We start from the raw sequence: 23,978 nt of genomic DNA, 5'->3' as shown, positions 1-23,978 counted from the left end.
CTTGGGTCTAAATGTTTCTTCCCATACTGCCTGTTGGATGATGGTGAAGGGGGATCCTGTGTCCGCCACCACGGTGATGGTGATCCCTCCCATTGCCATGTCCAGGATGGGTTTCGTGGATTTCCTCCCCTCTATGCTCATTACCTGGTCGTATATACACAGGACAGTGATCACCTCTTCTTCTGCTACTTCTTCCAGATCTTCTTCACCCTGCTCAACGCATTTAACCGTTTCCTTCGATTGTTTCTTCCTACACACCTTTTCATAATGGCCCAGGATACCGCAGTGTAGGCACTTAGCTCTGAACGCGGGACATCTTCTGTCCCGGGCATCATGGGACCAACTGCCACATCTGTAGCACGATTTTTTTGCTGTCGCTCCCAGGTTGTCTCCCTTGCCACCTGCTAGTGCCTTTGGCTGCTGAGTCTTTTCCTCTTTGGTCCTTACGGTGGTCTCCTTCTTGTATTCTGTTCACCATTGTCGGGGTGCCCACGTCTTTCTTGGTTGCTGCCGCACACCTCCTAGCAAGCTCGGCCCTCTTTACTATGACCATGACTTCTTTGAGCGTGGTGTTGCCACTCGCCCACAGCTTGTCTTGGACCTGTGTACTCGTAGTGTGCATCACGATCTGGTCTTTTATAAATTCATCCTCCCACAGTGCATATTTACACGGGGCCGCTAGTTTCCTCAACGCTCCTACATACTCCTCTATGGTTTCTCCGGCCCGTTGTTTCCTTTGCTGGAAGTTGAACCTATCCACCGACACACATATGGTGGGGCGGTACCTCTCGTCCAGATCTTCTACTGCATGGGCATAGACGTCCGTGTCCGTGTCCTCTCTCTTCTTGGGCACCAGACTCTTGTAAACCCTGAGACCCTCCGGTCCCAGGTTCAGCAGCAAGATGCGTTTCTTCCTTTGGGAGGTGAACTTCTCTTCATTTTCGTCCTCCAGGACCCCTATGAAGTTATCAATATATTCCTTCCAATCCTCCCACTTCATCAGGGGTTCCCCAGGTTTTGGTAGGAATTGCACCGGTGCAATTGCGTATCCTGCCGGCGTGCTCATCCTCACCTCCTTACTCTCTGTCGCTTCGACGGCCTTGCTGGTGGGGCTCCCTGGGGTGCTGTCTTTTACTTCCGTATCAGCGTCCTCCTGGGGACTCCTAGTGCCAGTCCCCCCTCCTTCTTCCTTGGTAGCCAGCGCTGTTCCTCCCGTCCACGGTGTTCTTGGAGGGTATTTGCGGTGATCGGAGTTCTGTGGTTTGCAGCGCAGCCTCTCTGGCCACTGCGCCGCCCTTCTGGTTGCTGTGGCACTGCCACGCTCCTCTGCCTGTGCTCCTTGGTGGGTTCTGCTTTGCCCCCTTGAGCTCTCCACTCACTGGCCCAGTGGTCTCCGCTCTGTGCTCTGTGCTGTGTCCCCCTTTGGCCTGGGGTACCTGCTTGGCTGCAGTTCACATGGAGGTTCGATTTTTTTGTGGTTTTTTTTTTTCTGGAGGATGCCAGTGGGTGCCTCCCGTCCTCGTCGCCACTGTAAAGTATCGTTCTTACAAATGATGGCACTGGGCTTAAGTATTCATTAATTAACTTTATTGGTAATAGTGGTTAACAGAGGAGCGCCGGCCGGCGCTTCCGATCTATCTGGCCCTTCGCGCGCTCTGCCTCGCTGCGCGCGCAGCTTCTGTCCTTCCTCCCGTCGCACGTCACGCCTACGTGACGTGCAACAACTAGACTGCGGATGCTACACTGTCAAATCATTGTGTTGTCAAGTGCTGCATGTTGTACACTTGGCTGTAAAGTGTACAGCGCACTTCATGCTTATGTCTGTTCTAGGAAGAGTTTAACTTCTCTCTAGCATATTGTAATCATGAAAATGAATACATCATGTTGTGAGTACTGATACATAGATGCAGGAGTCCTCGTGTCCTCGTCCTGCTCTGTCAGAGTGTTGCTGCTCGCGCTCTGACGGGGCAGCATACAGAGAGTGGGAGGAAGGGTTGGCGCCCCTCAACAACGGCTTATTTGGCAATACCAGTCATATTGTGGGTCCTTTTCCAGAACAGCCATTGTACAATTGCAGTGGGGGCTCTCCCGCTCGCTGAAGGCAGAGGAGCATCGCCCACTGCTCTTTCAGCAGCGCACACAAGAAAAATAAAATGATAATAAAACAAGTTTATCGTTTTTTATTTATCTTTTTTTTGCTGTCACTTAGCCGTTTATTGGGGGCGGGGTCATCCTGACGGAGAGTCAGCAACATGGTAGGTACTAATTGCGCATGTGAATTTGGCTGTCGAAGCCCGGCCACACCCGACAATCGGCCCAGCAGTACTCCTCACATACGTTTATGACTTTATTTATGCATTAGTGACTAGAAAGTCAAAGAAGCAGATCTGGCTCCAGTACACCAGTCCCCATTTAGCTATTGCGTGCCCCATGCACAGCCCTATGAAATGGAGGTTGAAGGGAGCAGCACACATGGGGATCACTTGTAATAGCTGCATTTGAATTTGAATTTGAATTTACAGGCATTTATATAGCGCACGTTTACCTAGCAGTTCCATGGCGCTGGAGGATGCCTAACCAAGGGCTAGAGCAAAGGAATTACTGGGGGGGGAGGCGTGTGAAAAGAGAAAAGTCTTAAGAGCCCCACCGAATTTAAGATAGCAGGAAATGGATCTAATATACAGGGGGAGGGTATTCCAAAAAGTAGGGCCTAGGACAGCAAATTTCAAACCCCCTGATCTGCTTTTTTGGAACTGGGGAACAGAAAGAAGGAATTTAGTGGAGGAGCGAAGTTCTCTATTAGGACGATAGACATTGATGGCCGAAGAGATAAACGCTGGGGCAGTCCCGCCATGGCCTGAAAGGTAGTGCAGCCCAGCTTGAATAGGGCCCATTCTTTGATTGGCAGCCAATGCAGGGATTTGAGTAGCGGAGTGTAATGATGGAATCTGGGCAGCCCATAAATCAGGCGGCAGCATGTACACGTTTGAGAGTGGCTGCGTGCCCAGAGCCACCCGGTGCAATGCAAGATGCGTGCCGCCATCTTAGTGATCTGAGCTTTCCCTTCAATTCAGTGCCTGTGGGACTTGTCGGAAATGCCAGCGGCGAGGATTGTTTGGCTAAATCTTTGCGGTCCATAAACTGAGGGAGAAATGTGAGTACTGTTGTATGCTTTTCATCCTCCTCTGCTGAGACACAATGTCTTTTGTTGGTTGTTCATTATTTTGTTAACGCAAATGAACTTGCGGTCAGTCAACTTCACCGTTTAAAAAAAAAAAGTTTTCACCTGCAAGGCCTCCACCTGCATCAGTGACATTAAGTTTTTCAAGGACATTGGATCCTGCCAGCACACCTTAATGTGCAGTTATGTTGCAGTGGAGAAAAAAGTCCTTTGGGACTAACTTACAAGATGTTCAGAGAAGTATCCCTGAAAATGAGACTACGGTGACAACTTTAATTGTTTTAGTTTATTTTGTTACAGTGGTTAGTGTGTTGGACTGTGTTTGCACTATTCTTTACTCATGTGGTAATTGGGTGTTGTGTTTATTTAATGTGTATTTAGTGGGATTTTAAGGGCACTGTGTTTCTTTCATTTATGTTAGGGTAATTGTGTATAGGAGCTGGTCTTCTTACATCCTTTCAATTCTTCAGTGTCGGTGGTGCGCACACCTTCTCACTGTCTTTACCCTACACTGTTCATTTTGTTGTGCCTTAGTTACACTTGCATTATCCCCTACGCATGTTTGTTTAGCAGTCTGAATTTTGTTCATTTGCTGTATTTTAAAATTTGGTTTATGGTGCACTTTGTGTTGTGCTCATACTGTGCTTTACTCTTGGTACTTTATACAATGGGTGGTCTACCCATATTGTTGTTTATTCTGTGGGCTGTGTACCCCATTTTGTGGCGTGGCCTGAGCTTGTGCAGTGTTTGTTATACACTTTATTTTGTTTACGCAATGGCACATCACCGTGTTTTTATTAGTTTGCATGCATTTTTCTGGTGTATACCTTTGGTTCCGAGGTGTATAGTACTTTATTATGGCAAGTAGGACTGTGACAGTGGTGTGGAATTTACACTTCATGGGTCTCATGAGTGTCCTCTTCTCTCCGTGTCCTATGCTTTGCCTTGGTTTGCGCAGTGTTTCTTTTACACTTTGTTTTGTTTGCGCAATGGCATATCTCTGTGTGTTTATGAGTTTGCATGCATTTTACTGGAGTATACCTTTGGTTTCGAGGTGTATATTATTTTATTATGGCAAGTTGGACAGTGACGACAGTTGTGTGGAATTTACACTTTGTGGGTTTCCTGGGTGTCCTCATCTTTCTATGTCCTACACTTTGCCTTGGCACTTGTTCTTCTGAGGTGTGTTGTGGGGGGTTAACCCACTTCTTGGTTGGCATTGCGCCTTGGGCGCTGTATTATTGTTGTTTTGGATTGTGCCTTAGTTGCACTTTGGGCTTTGTATCCATCTGTGGATATATATTTTACATGACAATCCATACTGTGTTTGAGGTGTGTGGCATAGATTGAGTGTTTGGATATTTTTCTCTTCCTATTGTGTCCTCCACTCTCTGGAATCCACACCATACCTCCATGGTGCGATGTGTAGAGACATGATTGGGTGTGGTACTTTTTAGTATCTATTTTTCTCAGCCTCTGGCTACACTTGTGACCTGCACCTTTTATTATTTTCATATTTTGTCTTGATTCTGATTTTTTCATTTATTCATTACTAGTACAGGATGCTTGAATGTTTAATTTGTGCACCTTTTCTATTGTTTTCCCTAGGAAGGGGGAAGTGCTGTCTTGCATCCTGAGCTCTAATCTTTGCTAATTCTTCCTTTGTATTTTTCACATCTAATTTTTCTACTGTACTTTTTATATGCATTATGCGCAATGTCACTTGATCTTTCATTCTATTGTTTATGCATTATGTGCAATGTTATTTGCGCATTCATTCTCTTGTTTATGCATTATGCGCAATGCCACCTGCATATTCTTTCTCTTGTTTATGCTGCATTGTTGCAATTTTTATTGTTTGTTGTTCCCAAGGGAAGAGGATATGTTGTGACTTAATTCTCCCTAGTGCATCCTCTTCTCAGCTGCTCAGCTAGAATGAATGTGATGCTTGCGTGGAATGTTGGAATGCCTGATGACAGTGTGATTGGAATGTTAGTGTGCTTGTTGGTATGTGAGGAATGACAGTTGAAGAGTGTAGGCTGAGCAGCAACCATATAGCTCCTGGTGGGACGTCTAATGAACTTAACAAGACTTATAACTTATATCTACTGAAGCAACCAATAAACCTCTACAAGGAAATACTTCCTGGCTACCTCTTGTCATCCTTGGAACCTACTTATAACATGGGCCATAGTGTATATAGCCAGACAATAACAATCTGGCCATTATCAGCAATATTTAAGCCAGTACTTAACCCTTTGCCGCGGGGCTAATTCCCTCGCAACGCGAAGGGGAGGGGGGCCACGCGCCGTGGCGCTTGTGACGAGCTCAGCTCGTCATGCAGCACAGTGGAGCTGTGCTCATGACGAGCTGAGCTCTTCACGACTCTGCCCACTTAATGGAACGCCCCGCACAGAAGAGGAACTATCCCAGTGTGGGCATTCTGCGGCAGCTATGACAAGCTCAGCTCCACAGTGCCTCATGACGAGCTGAGCTTGTCATGAGCGCCGAAGGAGTTAATGGAAAGTAGTGCAATGCTTTTTCCAGACTGTTGATGTTTTGACCCAAACAGATAGTTAGAGAAACCTGAATGTAACATCCTAGACAAATAGAAATTAAAAGATGCATGAATAAGCTGCTAGGACTGGAAATTAGATTGGAGGCGCACATTTAATGTGCGAAAAACTAACCTTGAAATATACTTTACAGCAAGTCACCTTTTCTGAATTAATTAAAAAGATTAGGGTAAGAAATCAGTGACTGAGGTAATTTCACTCAAATAAGTTAGTTACACATTAACGTCCGTGAAATGTGGAAAAGCAAGCATGTGGAATGTGTAGGCTATTCTGAAAGGCAAAAAATGCAGAGTAAAATTAAAAGGTGTCAGAAAAGTGACAACAGGCATCAGACAAGGCAAAGGGAAACAACCTTGTGAATGGCCCTTGCCGACGAGCTCTAAACAGCAAAAGCTTTCGAAAAGAGTTGTCCTGTCAAGAAAACCTATGAAGCTCTTGGTTGATTTTGCCTTCAAAATTGAGAACTTTTGCCAGTCTTCGGAAAATAATTATGTTAGTTTCAAGGTAAGGTCGAGATGCTGAAGGCAAAAACCATTCCGTGACTTCCAGCCATATCACCTACTGACCAGCTTGTGACCTTGACACCACAGCAGCCTGTAATAATCTGTAGAAAAAAGCACAATCATGAACTCCAACTGGTCTGCCTTCAGGCATTTCTGCTGCTTCTGAGCCATATCACTTCTTGGAACCACCCACAACCAGTAGCTGGTGGTGGCGCCATCCATGCCATCCTGTTGAGCTTGTCTGTATTGTGAAACTGTCACAACTGTCACACCCTCTAGTGAAATCACTGGGATGAAGCCCTGTTCAATTCTAAATGTATGCAAATTATGGTAAACGTTTTAGGGAGACTAGGCAGCGAACCATGGGCCACTGCCAATCTCAGTGAAATATTTAAACATTTTTTTAAAGCCTATTTCATGTAAAGAAGGCTTTAAATTTGTTGTTAGTTTTTTTAGTTTTTTTCTTTTTTTCTAAAAACAATAATTTACTTTATTTTAAAATTATTCCTTGCAGGCCACCATCCTTTTGATTTACAACTAATCTGGTTGTTTGGACTGTGACCCACTCTGATTCCTTATTATGCAAACTGACCTATTAGTGTAAAAGTCAGTCCTTAATATAGGTATCGGGTCACAAAAAATGTGGGCACAAATTGGGACTGCTTTTTATGTCCAGAACCTTAGTGCATCTTGGTCTAAGTAGCATTCTCTTTTAAGAGTGAGATGTGGACTAGGCGTTAAATGGCCTAGCACAAAACATAAGAGATCTTTGACATGAGCACATTGATTCCTGCCCAAAAGTGTCATGCCCCAAAGGGCGAAAGCGATCTCTTGCCCTCTTTACTCAGGTGATTACCGTTCACTTGGGTTATTAATTGCAGGCAGGCTACAAGGATAACAATTGTACCCCTTTCTCCACTGCCCAAAAAAAGACAGCAGGATCGTCTTTATTTTGGACAGTGTATGTTCAATGATCAGCAGGAATATAATGCCTAGTCACCATTTTCGCCAAGTGGTAATGTGGGTCATCTCTGTGCAAATTAGGTTCGGTCTGTACATCCACCTGTTTGGGGGATTTTTTTAACAGGTGCCCCCACCTGCTACAGTCTACCACGGGAAGATTGTCATGGCTGTTTCTGTAGTGAAGCCTTTTATCTCGTTATCCCTTAGATCTTGTCTCTACTAAGCATACAAGTGATTAAACATGGGCTGACATGTGGTAGCTACGAGTCAGCAGTATGTGAAAAGTAGGATGTCCACCGGTTTTTGAAAAATCGAGACATGGGGGCAGATTTACAAGCCCCTTGCTACACTTTTGCAACGCAGTTGTGTCACTTTTGTGATGCAGCAGCTGCATAAAAAAATGCGGCCAATTTACAAAGTGAAGCATCCAGGGAGATGCGTTACATTGTAAAGCCCTGCGTCACATTATACCTGCGTCAGGTATTATGCATGCAGGGTCGGCGTTCCCACGCAGGAAAGCCTTGTAAATGTGACACAGTGAAATCTACAAGATTTCACTGCGTCTCTTCTAGGACCCCACTGCGTCAAACCCTTACGCCTGCTTGAAGGAGGCGTTAGGAGTGATACAGTGTTGTTGGACTAGGCCTCAAAATGCATTGCTGGAGTTGTGTTGTGCTTGCGACACGACTTCAGCAACTAGTGACTATTGCTCCAACAGATGCGTCAGAATTTCTGACAGATGCTGACTCATCTGTCAATCCTTGTCAATCCTGTCAATCCTTGTGCTATGGTGCGCTGTATTGTAAACATGGCGCATCCATGGTGGCGCAAGGGTTTCTCAGGGTGGCGCAGGGAAAGTGACACATTTATACAGATACGTCACTTTCTTGTATATCTGGCCCTGAATATATACTAATTAAGGTTTCCTGACTTCTGCCTGCATGTGATATAAACACACCTCTCTCATTGCTAGTCCACAAAACAACCTCTGTGACCCGTGGGCAATGAAAATCACGAGCCAACTCTTTGTCGCCGTTTTGAAAATGATTCCTTTCCTGTCAATATCAAAGCTAAAGTTTTAATTAATATAAAAACATAATTTTCTTAAACATCATATTCGCCTGTCCTAACTTGAACCTGTAATGAAATAAAATGCCAATCTGGTTTTCTTGGTTGCAACATAGAGCTCATAGTAATATTTCGTAGGTACAGATTATTTCTCTTGCATTTTGTCACACAATTAGTAGGTAGCTCTCACGTAGCAAGGGTGCCTGCCAACTGCGTACAAATGAAGGTAACTACATTTTGATGACAATAATAAGACTTGAAAATTGACACTATTTCATTTAATTCAACTTTATTTTAAACAAAAAAGCATTTTATGTTATAAAAATAGATACGCTAGAGATTGGCCCACTGGAGGTGAGAATCGTACTCTAGAGTAGAAAGATGCTAACTTAATTTGTTTACAGGAGCATTTTGGGTCAGACGTACTAATTGCGCACTAAAATTTTCGAATGAAAACTAATTTTGCAAATAAATCTAATTACTAAATGGTCAGTTAGCAAATACCCCATTTGGAGTCATTTGAATTATGACTGTTAGATTTGTGGGTCTCTAGTTGGCAGAGGTAGGTACCTTTGACCAAATAGGGACCCTTGCGTCAAGTCAAGGTAAGGGGGTTCACTCCTAAAATAACCCCTGCTCACCACCTTGGTAGCTTGGTACGAGCAGGCAGGCTTATCTCAGAGGCAGTGTGTAAAGCATTTGTGAACACAATACAGATGGGCACCACACAAGTTGTAGTATAAAAATAAGTATTTTTATATAGACGTAACACAAAGGACAAAAATCCACAATACTGTACTTCAAATATAGTAGAATTAGCTTAGTTCTCTTAAGATGTAAAATGCGACACTTTGAGTTCAATGTACCTTTGGTTCAAGAACGGTGATGCATCGGTCCCTACTGATGCGTAGGGGATGCGTCGGTTCTTCTTGGCGTGTGGAGGTGATGCATCAGTTTCTTACTGCGCTTCTGTTGCTATGCGACCAGAAGCACCATGATGCGATGAAGATCCGGTGCAATGAAACAAAAATGGCGTGTTCTCCTTGATACGACACAATGGGTGTACGCCCGACGGCCGTGCGGCGACTCAGAGATTTTTCTGAGCCGCGACCTGCTTCCCGGTGATGCGGTGGCGAATGATGCAACGTCGATCCTCTTCTCTGGCGATGTGAGGCGCTGTGGCGATGCAATGTGACAGCTGCAGCGGCGACACCGTTCTTCAGTGATGCAATGCCAGCGGCTGCGGCGGTGACACGCTTCCCGATGATGCAACGGCGTCTGATGCAACGGCGCCACTCTTCTCCGGTGATACGAGGCGCTTCTGCGATGCGAATTGACAGCGGCAGCGGCGACACCCTTCTTCAGTGATGCGATGACAGTGGCTGAGGCAGCGACATGCTTCTTCTTCGTGAGTCGCGCTTCCAGCTCCTTGCGACACGCATTCCCTCAGAAAGCTCAACATAAAATCAGGCACTTCCAAAGAACTCTTGGGGAGCTGGTGTGGGAAGCCTGTTGTCCCTGAGACTTCATCAGGAAGCCAGCTCTATCTTAAGCCCTTGGAAATCCTTTAAAAGTTGAATGAAAGTAGCACAAAGTCTTTCTCCTTTCTTTGGCAGTCAGGCAACCACTGCAGGCCAATCCCCCAGACAGCACTCAGCTTAGGGATAGTCTCTTCCTCAGTTCCTCTGGTTCCTCTCCTCAGCAAAGGTTTCTTCTTGTTTCCCAAAAGTGATCTACAGTTCTGGGGTCCGGGTCCCCCCTTTTATCCTCATTTCTCTTTGTTCTCTGAAGGCAGAGAGGCCTTTGCCTAGTCCAAACCGGTTCTGGTTAGTCCTGGAGCACTTTGTTGACGAGACTCCTTCTTTCCTTTCACAGAGTAGGCAAGGGGCATCAGACACATCACAGGAGGTGGAGTCAGCATTGTGAAGGGAAGGCACAGCCCTATTCACGTCCCAGGTGCAACTCCTCCTACCCATCTACATGCAGATCTATCTATTCAGCCCTGTGCTGACTAACCCTGTCTCCTGGAATCCTCCAGCCCCTGTCACTCAAACTCCAGACAAGGAATACACAACCTAGCAGGGGCAGGCATCGATGGTTAGACATGAAAATACCTACCTTCTAAAAGTGGTATTTTCAAACACAGGATGTTAAAACCAATTCCACTAAAATATGTATTTTATCATTCTGAGTTCATGCATACTAAACTCGAATTTCTACCTAGTTCCCTGAGTCAGTTAGGATTAAAAGATGTTATAATCAAACTGCCCATTCTGGCTTATGGGGAACAGATAGCCTTGCAATAGTGAAAAACAAAAATAACTGTAATTCACTATTAGGACATGCCGCACACATCAGGGCTTGCCATACCTTTTACCTACAATGCACCCAGCCCTTGGGCCTACCATAGGGGTGACTAATATGTAGAAAAGGGAAGGTTTTGGGACTGGCAAGTGGGTGCACTTGCCCAGTCAACATGGCAGTACCAGACTGCACACAGGCACTTCAATGGAAGACCTGAGACACACTTTTACAGGCTGCTTCTGTGGGTGGCACTACCAGTGCTGCAAGCCCACCAGCAGCATTTGGTTTACAAGCCCTGGGTACACTCAGGGCACTGTACCAGGGTCTGACAAGTAAACCAAACCAGCCAATCATGGAGTCACTAATCCATACATCAATTTACAATAGGGAGGGTATATGCACTTTAGCACTGATCAGCAGTGGTAACGTGCCCAGAGTCATAAAACAGCCAACAACAGGTCAAAGAAATACAGGAGGAAGGCAAAATGTTTAGAGATGATCCTACAAAAAGGGCCGAGTCCAACAATGACCTACGGCATCAGTATTCAAGAGGTAGGTCGCAATTTAAGACTCGCTCCAATAGGGTACTATCACCAAGATGGTATATATATATATTGTTTTAATGCAGCCCATTATCATTAAAGGAAACAGGTCTGCATTTGAGAAAAACAGAGTACTATTTTAAAATGTTTGCTTATGAGCTGCCAGTGATCCTTGAAACTACTACCAACTTCCAAACAGTTTTTTTTTCATTTGCACCCCTTCCCATATATGAATGGACTACTGCCTCCTTTGAGGTTGGTTACCTATCAATGGTTTATGACCAAAAGAGGACTGTGAATCAGATTGTGGAAGGGACGCCCTAATCTTCCTGCCAAACTGTGATCTATAGTCCATTGGGTTTGGAATATTTTGATATGCCATATAGCAGGCGCAAACCCAGTGATTTAGTACATCACTAGGCTTGCAACCACTAAATGGCTTTGTTCATCTGGCCTCAACTGATGCCACGATTAAAAATAGGTAATGCTCATCCAGGTTCACTGTAATACACATTTAAATAGTAATGCAAGGACTTGGGCTATAAAATGTCAAACAGGAACTTTACTATCATTCTCACTTTATCGTACTGATGTATATGTTTACATTTTGTATGTACATTAGACTACCTACAATTGTACACGTTTTAACTTATTTCTTGCTGTCGTTTAAATTAGGGTCTGATTTACTACATTTTTGTCTGGCTTTGGGTAGATTGAAGACTTGCCTAATTTCGTTGTATATTTATCTGTCTGTCTTAAAGTTGTAGTCAGGTGTATCTTTCTTTTCTTCAGAAAGTTTTAAGACTTTCACAGGGTAAGGAAAAACATAGCCCAATTATCTAGATCCTTGAGGTAACCGCCCCCCCTCTGTGTTGGTACTAGAGATATCATTAAAATAAATAATATATAAAGACGGAAAACTTAAAAGTGATTTAAAAAAAAAAACTTGGATTGCTTGACAGGTATGGAAAATATCACGTGACACTTATCAGTCAACACATGGCAATTCCGTCCAACATTAGGAAGGTTCTGAACACGATGCACCTTTGTGCAATCTAATACCGAGAGGAATTTTCAGCCTCACTGGCGTCCCTTTTACTGAGTGAGATTTTAGAGGAGCAGGGATACTGGTGAACATGTGCCAGTTCATCGGATACATTCTCAGGCACGGACTGTGATCACTCGTGCATAAGAAAGTCTGGAGTCACAAACAATTCGCCTCATACACTTTAATAAATCAAATATAAAGTTGTCTGAGCTCCAATACCCAAATCATTCACCGAAGTGCAGAACTCTTTTACAGTCCAGCAATGTAGGTATTAACCTTCAGTGTTGTATCTCTCTGTAGAATGTAAATGTAAATGTATTTGAGCTTGTAAAGCGCACTGCTACCCGTCCGTAGGTTTCCTGGCGCTGTATAACTCTGGGGAACCCGTCCTGGCTTTCCCTGTGGGATGGTCCCTGCTGGGAGTCCCCAAGATGGAGCCAGGCATCCCCGGAATTGATGGGGCCATTGTGGAGATTAGGCAAGCTAATGCCCAGAGTTGGCGAGTGGAACCCCTGATTAGAGTAAGCACCGAAGCGAGAATTATCGAGTCCGCTGACCCAAGTCCACGACCCTGCCGCGTCGGGAATTGAACCCTGGTCCCGGGCCGTCTTCTGCTCCCGGGTCTGTTGCCTCTAACCAGTGAGCCACACTACTCCAGAAGAGAAGTGAAGGCTGCTAGCGTACATCTACCTCCCTTTATGACCAGCCGTAGCCTGACTGGGCATCCATCTTTTGAAGCCAGTCTCCATCCTAATCTCCTCCACTTCTCCCGTTCCTCTACCGTGGATAAGTTGCAAAGCCTACCCATAATCATCAGGCGTCATTGGAACAGGTCCTGTTTCCACCCCTTTCAATCACCGTTTCCCTACTGCAAGGTCTCCTGAGTTCCTCTCCTCTGTACTTTACCCTGAGGTAAAAGCTACAGGCTTATAAAAATGTCAGGTCAGTGTTGAGACCTCATTAGGAGTAAAGGTATGAGAAATCTGCACAAACTGTGATAATGGCGACCCAATGCTATGCAGGTACATGGCTGCCGCAGGTTGGCCAGGGCTAGTGCACAAACCCACAAGATGCACAATCTGACGTAAAGCAGGGAGGTGTAGTTTTGTGATTTGGACCGGTATCCTAACCCTCTGACTAATGGGTACATAAAAGAGGGCTGACATGGCATTCATTAAAAAAAAACATTTTCGTCTCCACAGCACACAAAAAACGAAGTATTCTTTTTTGAAACACCAAGATTGTAAGGATTTGACAAAAAAAACAATATAAAATTTCAATTTGGAATTAAATAGTTTGACAATCTTTAAATTTACAGCCTGTGTATTCACAATAAAAAAAAATATATCAAGATGTACGGATGTAAAATATATGTTTTACCAAAATGTTGTAGTCTGCTATATGTCAAAGTAGAGTTTTCCTATATGATCCCTGCTGGACCTAGTCCTTTTTGCAGGGTCACCCCAGATATGTGCCTTTCTTTACTTAACCTGTTGTTTATTGGTTTTAGAACTCATGTTTTACTCCTGCTAAACAGTGTTAAGGTGCTTGTTCATTCCCTTCTACGCTTGGAAAAATTGGTAAACACCTGATTAGTCCATTTAACTTACTTATAAGTCCCTGGTATATGATGCTACCTGCACCTAAGGCCTTTAAAGTAAAAGCTACTAATGGGCTGCAGCACCCCTTGTGCCCCTCACTACAGTAGGTCCTTAAAATTGCTCTCATACCTGCAACTACAGCATGTAATGCAATTTTTAAACTGCCATTTTGATGTGACAAAATAAACCTTTTGCCAGACCTAAACCTTCCTTTACAAGTTCATTGGTTAACAGGTAGCCTGGGGGCTGGGCCTACATCCACATTACTTCTGGAGATGCCTGCCCGTCCCCTCAAATGCAGACCACACCATGGCCTGCCTGCCCTTTGTTACCCTATAAATGGTGGAGTCAAACCCAAGGGAATGGGAAGAACTGACCACAACCAGCTTAGGATAAGCCAAAGAGTGCTGTGGCATAGCAAGTGGGAGGGGGCAGTCCGCCCTGGTCATCCTGAGTTTTGGGGGCCACTGCCTCTAACCAATCTTACCTGCAGTCTCGTGGCAGGCTTTCCATTCCCCCCCTTCTTCAAGCAGCCAGTGCGGGGCAGCAAAGGACCCGAGGATCTCGCCAGCACCCCTCCTCTTCACTCCGGCCGCCACAGGGTGACAAAATCAGGAGCCTCCACATGCCGCGAGAGGGCTAGCTATGCCACTGAAAGAGGGTGACCTCACACATAGACTGGCACTGGGTATAAATGTAGCACGCTCAAAGTCTCTCATCAGATCACTCCTAGACTTGAGAAGATAGAGAAGAATTATTGGCCTGTTGGATGAAGACGGAAGACTTGCTTGCCTTGAGTCCAGGATCCCAGCAGTGACCTCCTGTTTTAGCTAAAGTGGCACAACAAGCTTCCAGAGGCCTTCTCTGCAACTGACCAGCTGACCAGCAATGACTGGACCTGCTTGAACCCTGCTACTGGCTCGTGCTAAAGTGAGTCCTGATCCTGAGAGCTGCATCCCCAGTAACTAGACCTGTGGCTGGTGTCACAGTGTCCTCCTTCAATCTGCAAACTGACCAAAAACTGGCCTCCAGGTTTTGGGCTCTTTGTGTCAAAGAAGAACTGTCACCAATCTACTCATGAATGCAAGTGGACTTCACCAACACTAACATGGGATTTGCATCTGACTGTCAGTGCAACCTCACAGGCAGGAGACTCTAGACTTCACTCACACAGTTCTCTTCGAGCCAGCAACAACTATCTGCATGTTCCTGCTGATGGGAAAGTCTGACGGGCGCTAAGCTCTTCGTGCCAACAACAATCTCCTCACGGTTCCCTTCCAACTGAGGGTCATTGGGTGGAAGTGGATTGAGTTACACGGTTAACTTCCACCGAGGCAAACCTGGTCTTTGTATCTGCCCCGCGCTTTATCACAGTCGGCCTGAACTTTTGAATTTGACCTCGCCCAGCGCAATCAGATAACCAAGATTGGTGCTTTGTGCTTCTCTGTGCTCTTTTTACTTGAAACTCTACAAGTTCATAACTCCGGTTTTACTTACTGGCCTTTTGTAATTTCTGTGTCATTTTTTAAAAAACTTTAGGTTTTCTTATGTTGTGTTTTCACTCTATTGCTGCTTGAGTGCTGCATAAAACTTTACACATTGTCAGTAAGCTAAGCCTGCCTGCTTTTATGCCAAGCTACCAGAGGGTTAAGCACAGTTTTATATAATAAAATATACCGATTTAAAGGGGGTGTCAGGAAAACTGTAGATAGGTGTATCAGATATATAAAAAAGCCAATTTTGAAGGCGCTCTCTAAAGCATGCAATATTAGTAATTTGGATGTGTTGCCAGTCCTTTAACAATGTTTCCACTGAGAGATTATTTTGCCTCTTTAGGATATTTTTTAATGGGACATTTCATTCGCAAATAGTGCTAAAAGGAAAAAAAGAAGGAATGAAAGAATGAATGAATGAAAAAAATCAAAGCAAGATAGAAACAAAGAAAGAAACAAAGAAACAAAGTTAGAATGAAAGAAAGAAAGAATGAAAGAAAGAAAGAAATAAGAATGAAAGTAAGAAAGAAAGTTAGAAAGAGATTTTTTTTAGAGTGTTATAAGTGCTGCAAATTAAACACGATAAACATTGGTTTTCTTCCGGGGCAAACCATTGATGAAATGGAGCCCAGAATAAATGTGTTCTGAAGAATTGTCTGCTTATGAATTCACATGTGTAATACTGAAGCTTTCAACAACCAAATACAGAACAGTTTCAAAGGGAGACAATCTGTTATGCTGTGAAATACCACCAGTCAGATAGACACTCCAAATGGAAAATAGCATTGACTAGAGACAGGAACTTATAAAGTGTGGACTGTGGATGGTGCCATCACCTGGCTCACTGGAATAAAGCATCCTGCTATCACATCAGAGTATGAACACAAAGGGCACATCAAAGTAATAAATAAGAAACAAAAACCCTGGCAAAGAAATGAACCAGCTTGTATATGGATGTGCTCCTTGTGAAAGAGTAAATGCAAACACACATAGTGAAGCTATCCAATGGATGAGGTGGGCAGAGCCCTGCCCCATGCTCTATGCTGCGATACAAAAGGGGATGATGGACGGAGCGTTTGAGCAAATCAAACAATCACCCCCAGTCAACAGATCTGGGTTTAGTCCATCACCATTCTTTAGCTCACTCTGCCACCCCAGTTCAGACATGGCCATATGCAAATCAGTCTAACCCTGTGCCTCATGGGAACAGTCCAGCCCGAACTGCCAAGCCATGTCTTCCCTGGTCCGGAAACAAGCATCCTGGGACCGGTTTCGGATTCATAATCCTCATCAGCAAGGCTATCTTGAATCCAGTGGCAAAGTGAGCAAGGAACTCTCGCCTGAGCATACCCTGTCAACTTAGGGCAAACAAAGCGATACAAAAGGGGATGATGGACGGAGCGTTAGAGCAAATCAAACACTCACCACCAGTCAACAGATCTGGGTTTAATTGATCACCATTCTTTAGCTCACTCTGCCACCCCAGTTCAGACATGGCTATATGCAAATCAGTCTAACCCTGTGCCTCATGGGAACAGTCCAGCCCGAACTGCCGAGCCATGTCTTCCCTGGACCGGAAACAAGCATCCTGGGTCCGGTTTCGGATTCATAATCCTCATCAGCCAGGCTATCTTGAATCCAGTGGCAAAGTGAGCAAGAGACACATCTGAGCATACCCTGCCAACTTAGGGCGAACAAAGCGATACAAAAGGGGATGATGGACGGAGCGTTAGAGCAAATCAAACACTCACCACCAGTCAACAGATCTGGGTTTAATTGATCACCATTCTTTAGCTCACTCTGCCACCCCAGTTCAGACATGGCTATATGCAAATCAGTCTAACCCTGTGCCTCATGGGAACAGTCCAGCCCGAACTGCCGAGCCATGTCTTCCCTGGACCGGAAACAAGCATCCTGGGTCCGGTTTCGGATTCATAATCCTCATCAGCCAGGCTATCTTGAATCCAGTGGCAAAGTGAGCAAGAGACATATCTGAGCATACCCTGCCAACTTAGGGCGAACAAAGCGATACAAAAGGGATGATGGACGGAGCGTTTGAGCACATCAAACACTCACCAATGCTCTATGCTGTCGTGGGTGAAAGCAAAATGCGAATGACAGAAAAACAGACCAGTGGATGAAGAAAGCTGTAAAACTGTCTGGGACTTTTAAATGTTGATGTCATCCACAATACTCGTAGGGATGTCACAGTGACAAAGGAGCAAACAAGCTGGGAAATTTAAGAAGCCAAAATGGATACTTTATCTGAGTCTCAAACCGAAGAATGTTTTTCTGTGCTCCTGATTGTTCTCGGTGTGCTTATATTTATACTTAGTAAAAACTTTCAAGGTAGCCCTACATGGGAATGGAGTCACTATTTTCTATTATGAGTCAATCATTATGGCATAAGCTTCCCTTTTCTCCTTCTAAGTCTTCTGCCTTTTTATAGTTCATAAGAGGTCTGTTGTTTCAGAAGGTTTTCTGGTGCTAGTCTTGTCCCACTTGCTTGTGTTCATTTTGTGTCATATTGTGTCTGCTTTAGGACTTTGGCAAGTAGACACCATGTAAATCAATTAAGCATATCGTTTTCAGTGGCAGCTTACCGAGAATTTTTCAAAAGCCTCAAAATGGTTATCTAGGTTTTGATTGTGTAGATTCATTTAAAAGTTAAAATAAACCATAGTTTTGTGCTAGTGCTTTATAATTAAAAAAATAATGTGCACCATTTTCTTTGTCTGTCCTTTTAGTATGCTTTAAAATTATAACACTCAACACTTTAAATGTTTCTTTCAGGAGGAAAATGAAATCCCTGCCAATGTGTTTGTGAAGGAGCCGCCATCGACTCCGAGTATTACCGAAGGGCAGGAAGAGCCGAACAACGAGAACAAAACTGTGGAAGAAACATTGCATACTGTGGAACTGTCATCCGATGAAGAAATCACCCATGATGTTGACGGTCTAGAAGACATGGATGACAAATTTGAAGAATCCAGAGCCGATAAAATCAAATGGTCTAGTCTCAAGAAGGTGGACAGCCTCAAAAAGGCTTTTTCCCGTGAAAATATTGAAAAGAAGATGAATAAGATTGGCACAAAGATTGTGTCTCCTGAAAGAAGGGAGAAAATTAAGAAGTCTTTCACTCATACCCACCACAAAGCATCCTCTTCTTTCAAAGTGCCACCACTCACGTTCAGTGTCAAGAAGGTTCGTGAAGGAGAGAATTCCAGTGAACACGAGAAGCCCAAAAAAGCAGAAGTAGAAGTTCAGCTTTCCAAGGAGAATGAAAAAATATCAGTAAATGAATTGCTCTCAGAAATGGCATCAACCCAAAAGGAAGAGGTCAAAGCTATTGTAGACGCAATGGAAAAAGAAACAGAGGAAAATAAAGGAACAAGCAAGAACAATGAGCTCCCAATCACTGAAGACAACGATGAATTTGAGGAGGCACAAGAAACATCTGACTTGAAAGAGTCCAAGCCTGAGCCTAAGGCGGATACTGAAGATGAGGAAGAGCTGCATGAAGAGCAAACCCCAAATACAGCAGTGCTCCAGATAAACCTAACTGCCTAACTACACAGTGATATCTTTTTTGTAAATGCAGATTTTGAGTTGAGCCCATTTTGTATTCTTAAAGCATACATTACATGTGCATGTTTCTTTAACTTCTTCTACACGTTGTGTTTTACTACAATGATGCTCTAAACAAACTGACATTCAGTTTTCGGTGACGCCCTTTAGAAAATTATCGCAAGCACTTGCTTCATGTTATTTTAATCCTTTGTTGAGGTTTCACAGTAATTCATGGGACATTCTGCATCTCAGGAAAATGAGCCATCTTAAAGTATGGGACCTACGAAAGTTAAGGTTAGGTTGATTATAATAAATGGTATGGCATTTTAGGGCTAAATCATGAAAGAATCTGAATAGGGAAGTCAACATATTTCACACGAAGCGGTTATACAAGAGTATTTAAGAGCATCTGGACCTGTTTTTATGTTTTCCCTAGTGTATCACCTCTGGAAAGCTGTCTGCAACATAAGTGTTGTTGTCACATACCAGACAGCGGATACATGAAAACAGTTTCAGTGCAATTCGTTGACACCAAAACAATGAGAAGGTGACTTGGGCCATAACAACAAGGACAGAAGGCAGGGACAGCACCACCGGCCTTTTGCAAAACAAGGCCTTGGACACCTCCCAACGTATCAAGTTGTGGGAAGAATTTCCGATACCATTATTGTTAAATGATTGCAATGGTATTATTCAAATTCTTATATCACTTTCATTTTTTTGGTAGAACATTTTGATTCATTGGAGGCAAAGTGCATGTTATTAAACCTTGACTGACAGAACTATTTCTGCACAAACAGCAAGTGAGAGATATGATATTGAATCTGTTGAAGGAGAGGCTAATGATTTGATCAAGAGGGAGAGTTTAAATGTTCAGAAATGTGGCCTGCCGAGTAATAGCCGTCTCCAGACTGATCTTCCTTTTGGTGATCTGTTGTACACATATTAGTCAGAGTGTATTATCAGTGATGTGGACAGCTTGCAAGGTCTGTGATCACTAGCAGAGACAGGCTGGTCAATTTGGAAGTATCCTGATTTCCAGAAGGGCCCATTCGTCTGCAAACAAACCATTGAAGGAAGCAAAGTTGGGATTGCTGGAAGCCTGAGGGACCAGATATTTTTCACATTTGTGTGGCAGAACTAAAGTTAGTTTTTTTTCTCTTTGAGCAACAAAATGGACCACGTATTGTAGCTGTGAAAATCAGACTCCTAGGGTATTTCTACTTTTCTTGCCATCTTGAAATTTCTCTGTGAAACTTTTTGAAAAAATCAATTTAAAGAGGATTAATAATTTTCAATGACAAACTTAACACGTCCTTATCACTTCTGATCATATATTCTTCGTGTGGTCTTACCTTTGATCTATCCAAGCATGAAGCTATTATCATAGACTTGCAACCATCTTCATGAGGTTTTTCAAAATATGTAGAAATGTTGTGAAAACAACTAAGTGTGTGTTGCATTTTATATGCCCAGCAATAGTAATTATGTATACTTCCACGAAGTAGAGCTTAACATATGTTTTACGTTCTTATTGATATATTTCTTCAATTAGTAGTATATTCTCACTATTTTAGTCATAGCATATAATAATTCTTTGCTATACTTTTGCAATAATTCCATGATATTGCGTGCTTCAATGCAGGGCTAGGTGCAAAATCTATGCATTGCTAATGACTCATGTTTGTTTAACGCTGGGGTCTATTTTTGCTGGTTGTACTCGAGCACTGATACAAAATGTATAGACTGGGTGCAGAACATATCACCCTGCCATTTATAGTACATATAGAACATGCACTAATGTAAAAGTGTATTTTCTGCTGAGAACGCATTGCTTGTATGGCAGTGACTTGTGATACAAATGTGTAAAATGCCACCAAACCCTAAGGGCTGCGTAAAATCTGCCAGGTCGAAAAAAAATAAAACAAAAATAAAACAAATTACAAGAATTAAAAGCTGCTCGAGGATGAAACTGAACAATGGTTGCTCATTAAGTAACCGAATCTTCTTTCGCCATGAATAATTCACTCTTGAATTAAGGCATGAACCTATTTCAATTTCTATTTTAGTAATTTATATTCATTGCACCTTCACTGGAGTAAAGAAATTCAAATGGTATAACCTTTATTTTTTACATTTTATTTTTAGTCCCAATCCTGATATCTCCAAAGACATTTAGATATATTTCACATTTAAAGTTATGTGCATAGATAATGAGTTAGGAATTTCTGCAGTTCTGAAGTTCTACGTGATTGAGTTTCTACGAGGGAGTTAGGAAGCAGTATCCTGTAGGTAACATGTTGTAATGGAGGCATGTGATGGATACATAGATCTGCCCTAGTGTCGATGAAGAGTGGTCAAGTGGGGTTCGGTCCACTAATGAATTCATATTGGACCGGTCTGCTGTGTTTTTCTGAACGATCAGCAGATCACCGGCCAATCCAAAAACATTTCAGTTGAAAATGCCTCAGCTATTCAGGCTGTTCCCACCTTGGCTTCTTTCTAAATGGTAAATTGCGTTCACCCAGAGGTGCCAGTTTTTTTCAATTTTTAGTTATTCAATATATAGAAAATAAATGTCGGTCGTGTTCCAGTCCCATAAAGGATTATCATTCCTCTGGCTTCAATAAAAGTGAGCATCAAATCTATTTGCAGTCTCTTTATATATTGTATCACACAACCATAAGTTCCAGACTCACTCAGTCATAGGTCTGTGCTTACTGCTCCTGCTGTGTTTGTTACTCTAAGTTATTTACAGTTGCTGATCAAATACCGCCTTTCTTCCCCTTTCCACATACTTAATTCTTGAGTCATTCCACTTACTACTCCGGGCACAGATTCCTGCAGCAGTGTTGTTCACATGAGGTCGGCACAGAATACCTGGTAAGGGAGAAGCTTCAGTAGCTGGAGACTGTCACAGAAAGTGTGTACCTATATCCCACAAGTAATAGTAATAAGCAGTTTTTCTAATCGGATGGAGAATTTTCTTCGATAACAGCAGTGACAGAACTAGAAACTAAAGGCCTGATAACAAATGGCCACTAAGTCAGTTTTGGGAACAAAAAGTTTGTTCCTGAAACGGGATTTAAACCAGGTGCAAATGTGTTCCTCTCACTGATGCTTGCCCACTTGACTACCAAAGGATAATCCCAGAGAGGGACTAGGGGCGAGGGATTGGGGGGCAGCACAAAAAGCTACTTTGCATACCCAGGAACAAACTCGTTTTAAAGCATTAGTAGAAAAATCTCGCAGTATGTTCTGTATTCTCAAAACTGTTATTTGTGGCTAAGGACTTTTTTATTTATAACCAATAACTTCTTTGTGCATGTTTGGCAATGGTTCTGACAATTAATTTTTCCATTTTGGGTCCGGGGCAAAATTCTTTCTGTATTCTGGAGCGGTGCAAATTCTGTTTCCTTGTGTCCGTTTTACCCAAACTCTAAAATAGTGTAAAATTTATTTGTCTGGTTTTCGAACAAGTTCTAAGTTCCTGCATTATAGCCCCTGTTACTCTCTTGTTTGATAGTTATGGTAAAATATAGCCTTTTCTACAGTTCCTCGTAAATCCCCTTGAACCATTTTCTGTAAAATGTGCTCACGAGAAAGCCACTGTGTAGCCTAAAAATATACTGTTTCACCATGCACCTATGAAAACACTGAATGCAAGTTAATACTACCGTAGTCATGTTTTAGTACCACTAATGTGAATGGCGTATTCCATGTATGCAACTAACCTCATCATGTAAATAAAAGTTCATTAAAATTAATTCAATGTATAATTCATTGGAAAGATCAAATATCGGAAAAGGCATCAAGAAACCATCATTTTGTCCACTAAGTTCGTCATTGCTTCTTCCCTCCATGTTCGGTTTGAGACACATTTTTACGGTTGCAACTATGTTTACAAATGTAAATTATTCTATTAAAAACAGGACCTGAAACAGGATGCGTCAGTCACAAGATCAGCCGCACCTCCAACTCGTTTACCACAAGTCCTGCTTTTGTCTACATATAGCGCTGAAGGCAAGAAGAAAAAACACAGCGTCATAGTTTCAACATTTAAAAACCAACCTGTGACACGGCAAGACAATACCAATCTTAAATCCCACCACAAACTGTCTTAAAGTTTCAAACAGTCACAAGGTACCAAGCATACACAGTTCACCTAGGTCGGATTATTTGTACATATATTCACTTTTTGGCAATGTTATAAGACTTGATATTCATAAGATCAACATACAAGTATGAACAATCTTTATTGTTCAGTTAATTAAAGCTTATAATTTTATCAACAAAAAAATCCCTAATTTAAAACAGCATCCACCATAATCCATCATTTTCAGAAACCTAAACAATGTTTATTCCCTTTTCCTATTTTTTTTTTGTGACACTCCTGGACACTCCAACCAGGAACCGAACAAAGAAAAATATATTTATGGCATGAATCATCTGTGCTAACATTTCAAATTCAAGTACTCAGGTAAACCAAGATCAACGTGAAGTAAAAAGTATTTTAAAAGAATATAACATTTAAACGTCACATGGTAGGATCGCTAATAGGAATATTCTAAAAAGGCCAGATGGTGCCTTGGCTTCATTTCAAAATGTCAAACCATACAAGTATATTTGCAAAGTTCTGCGATGGAGCGCACACTTTCACCTGACTTCGCAGAGTAAGACAGTGAGGGAATTTACATTCGAGTGCTTTATCATAGAATTGCAATAAGTGTAATGGGGTAACCCTGTAACCCTCAGAACCTGGGCGGGTGATTAAACAAAAAATTGCTCGAGCGGGAAAGGAAGGACGTCTGTCTCGGTCGGATCGATTTGTTGAATCGATCCGACCGAGACAGACATCCTTCCTTTCCCGCTCGAGCAATCGCCAACACGGCCCAGACCCACAAAATCTTCCCACCGGCTGGTGTAGAAGATACAACATGAAGCTAAAAAGAACAAGTACGTCAATCATGCCATGTGTGCTTGTCGGCTGACAAGCCCCGTCACAAGTTGAAGATCAGACGAATCATACACCTAACAATAAGGCTGTCCTACCATATTCCAGTCCTGGTGAAGACCCGCTCTAGATGCACATAAATCAGCGCATCCTACCTAGGGTCGAAACGTCGACG

At 43.0% G+C, this 23,978-nt stretch overlaps 1 protein-coding gene across 1 annotated transcript in view; it reads left to right on the top strand.

Annotated features, from left to right (window-relative positions):
- CAVIN2 (caveolae associated protein 2) overlaps positions 1 to 22,616 on the top strand; it is a 120,436-nt gene extending 97,820 nt beyond the window's left edge. The window contains exon 2 of the mRNA XM_078680409.1: positions 18,073 to 22,616. Within this exon, the coding sequence (XP_078536535.1) occupies positions 18,073 to 18,849 (777 nt within the window). The 3' untranslated portion in view covers positions 18,850 to 22,616. The remainder of the gene's footprint in view (positions 1 to 18,072) is intronic.
- Positions 22,617 to 23,978: the final 1,362 nt, after the last annotated feature.

The sequence above is a fragment of the Lissotriton helveticus genome, chromosome 3_1 (genome assembly GCF_964261635.1).
Source record: "Lissotriton helveticus chromosome 3_1, aLisHel1.1, whole genome shotgun sequence".
Classification (NCBI taxonomy): Eukaryota; Metazoa; Chordata; class Amphibia; order Caudata; family Salamandridae; genus Lissotriton; species Lissotriton helveticus.
The sequence above is the reverse complement of the archived record's forward strand: the minus strand, read 5'-3'. Positions and strand labels throughout refer to the sequence as shown.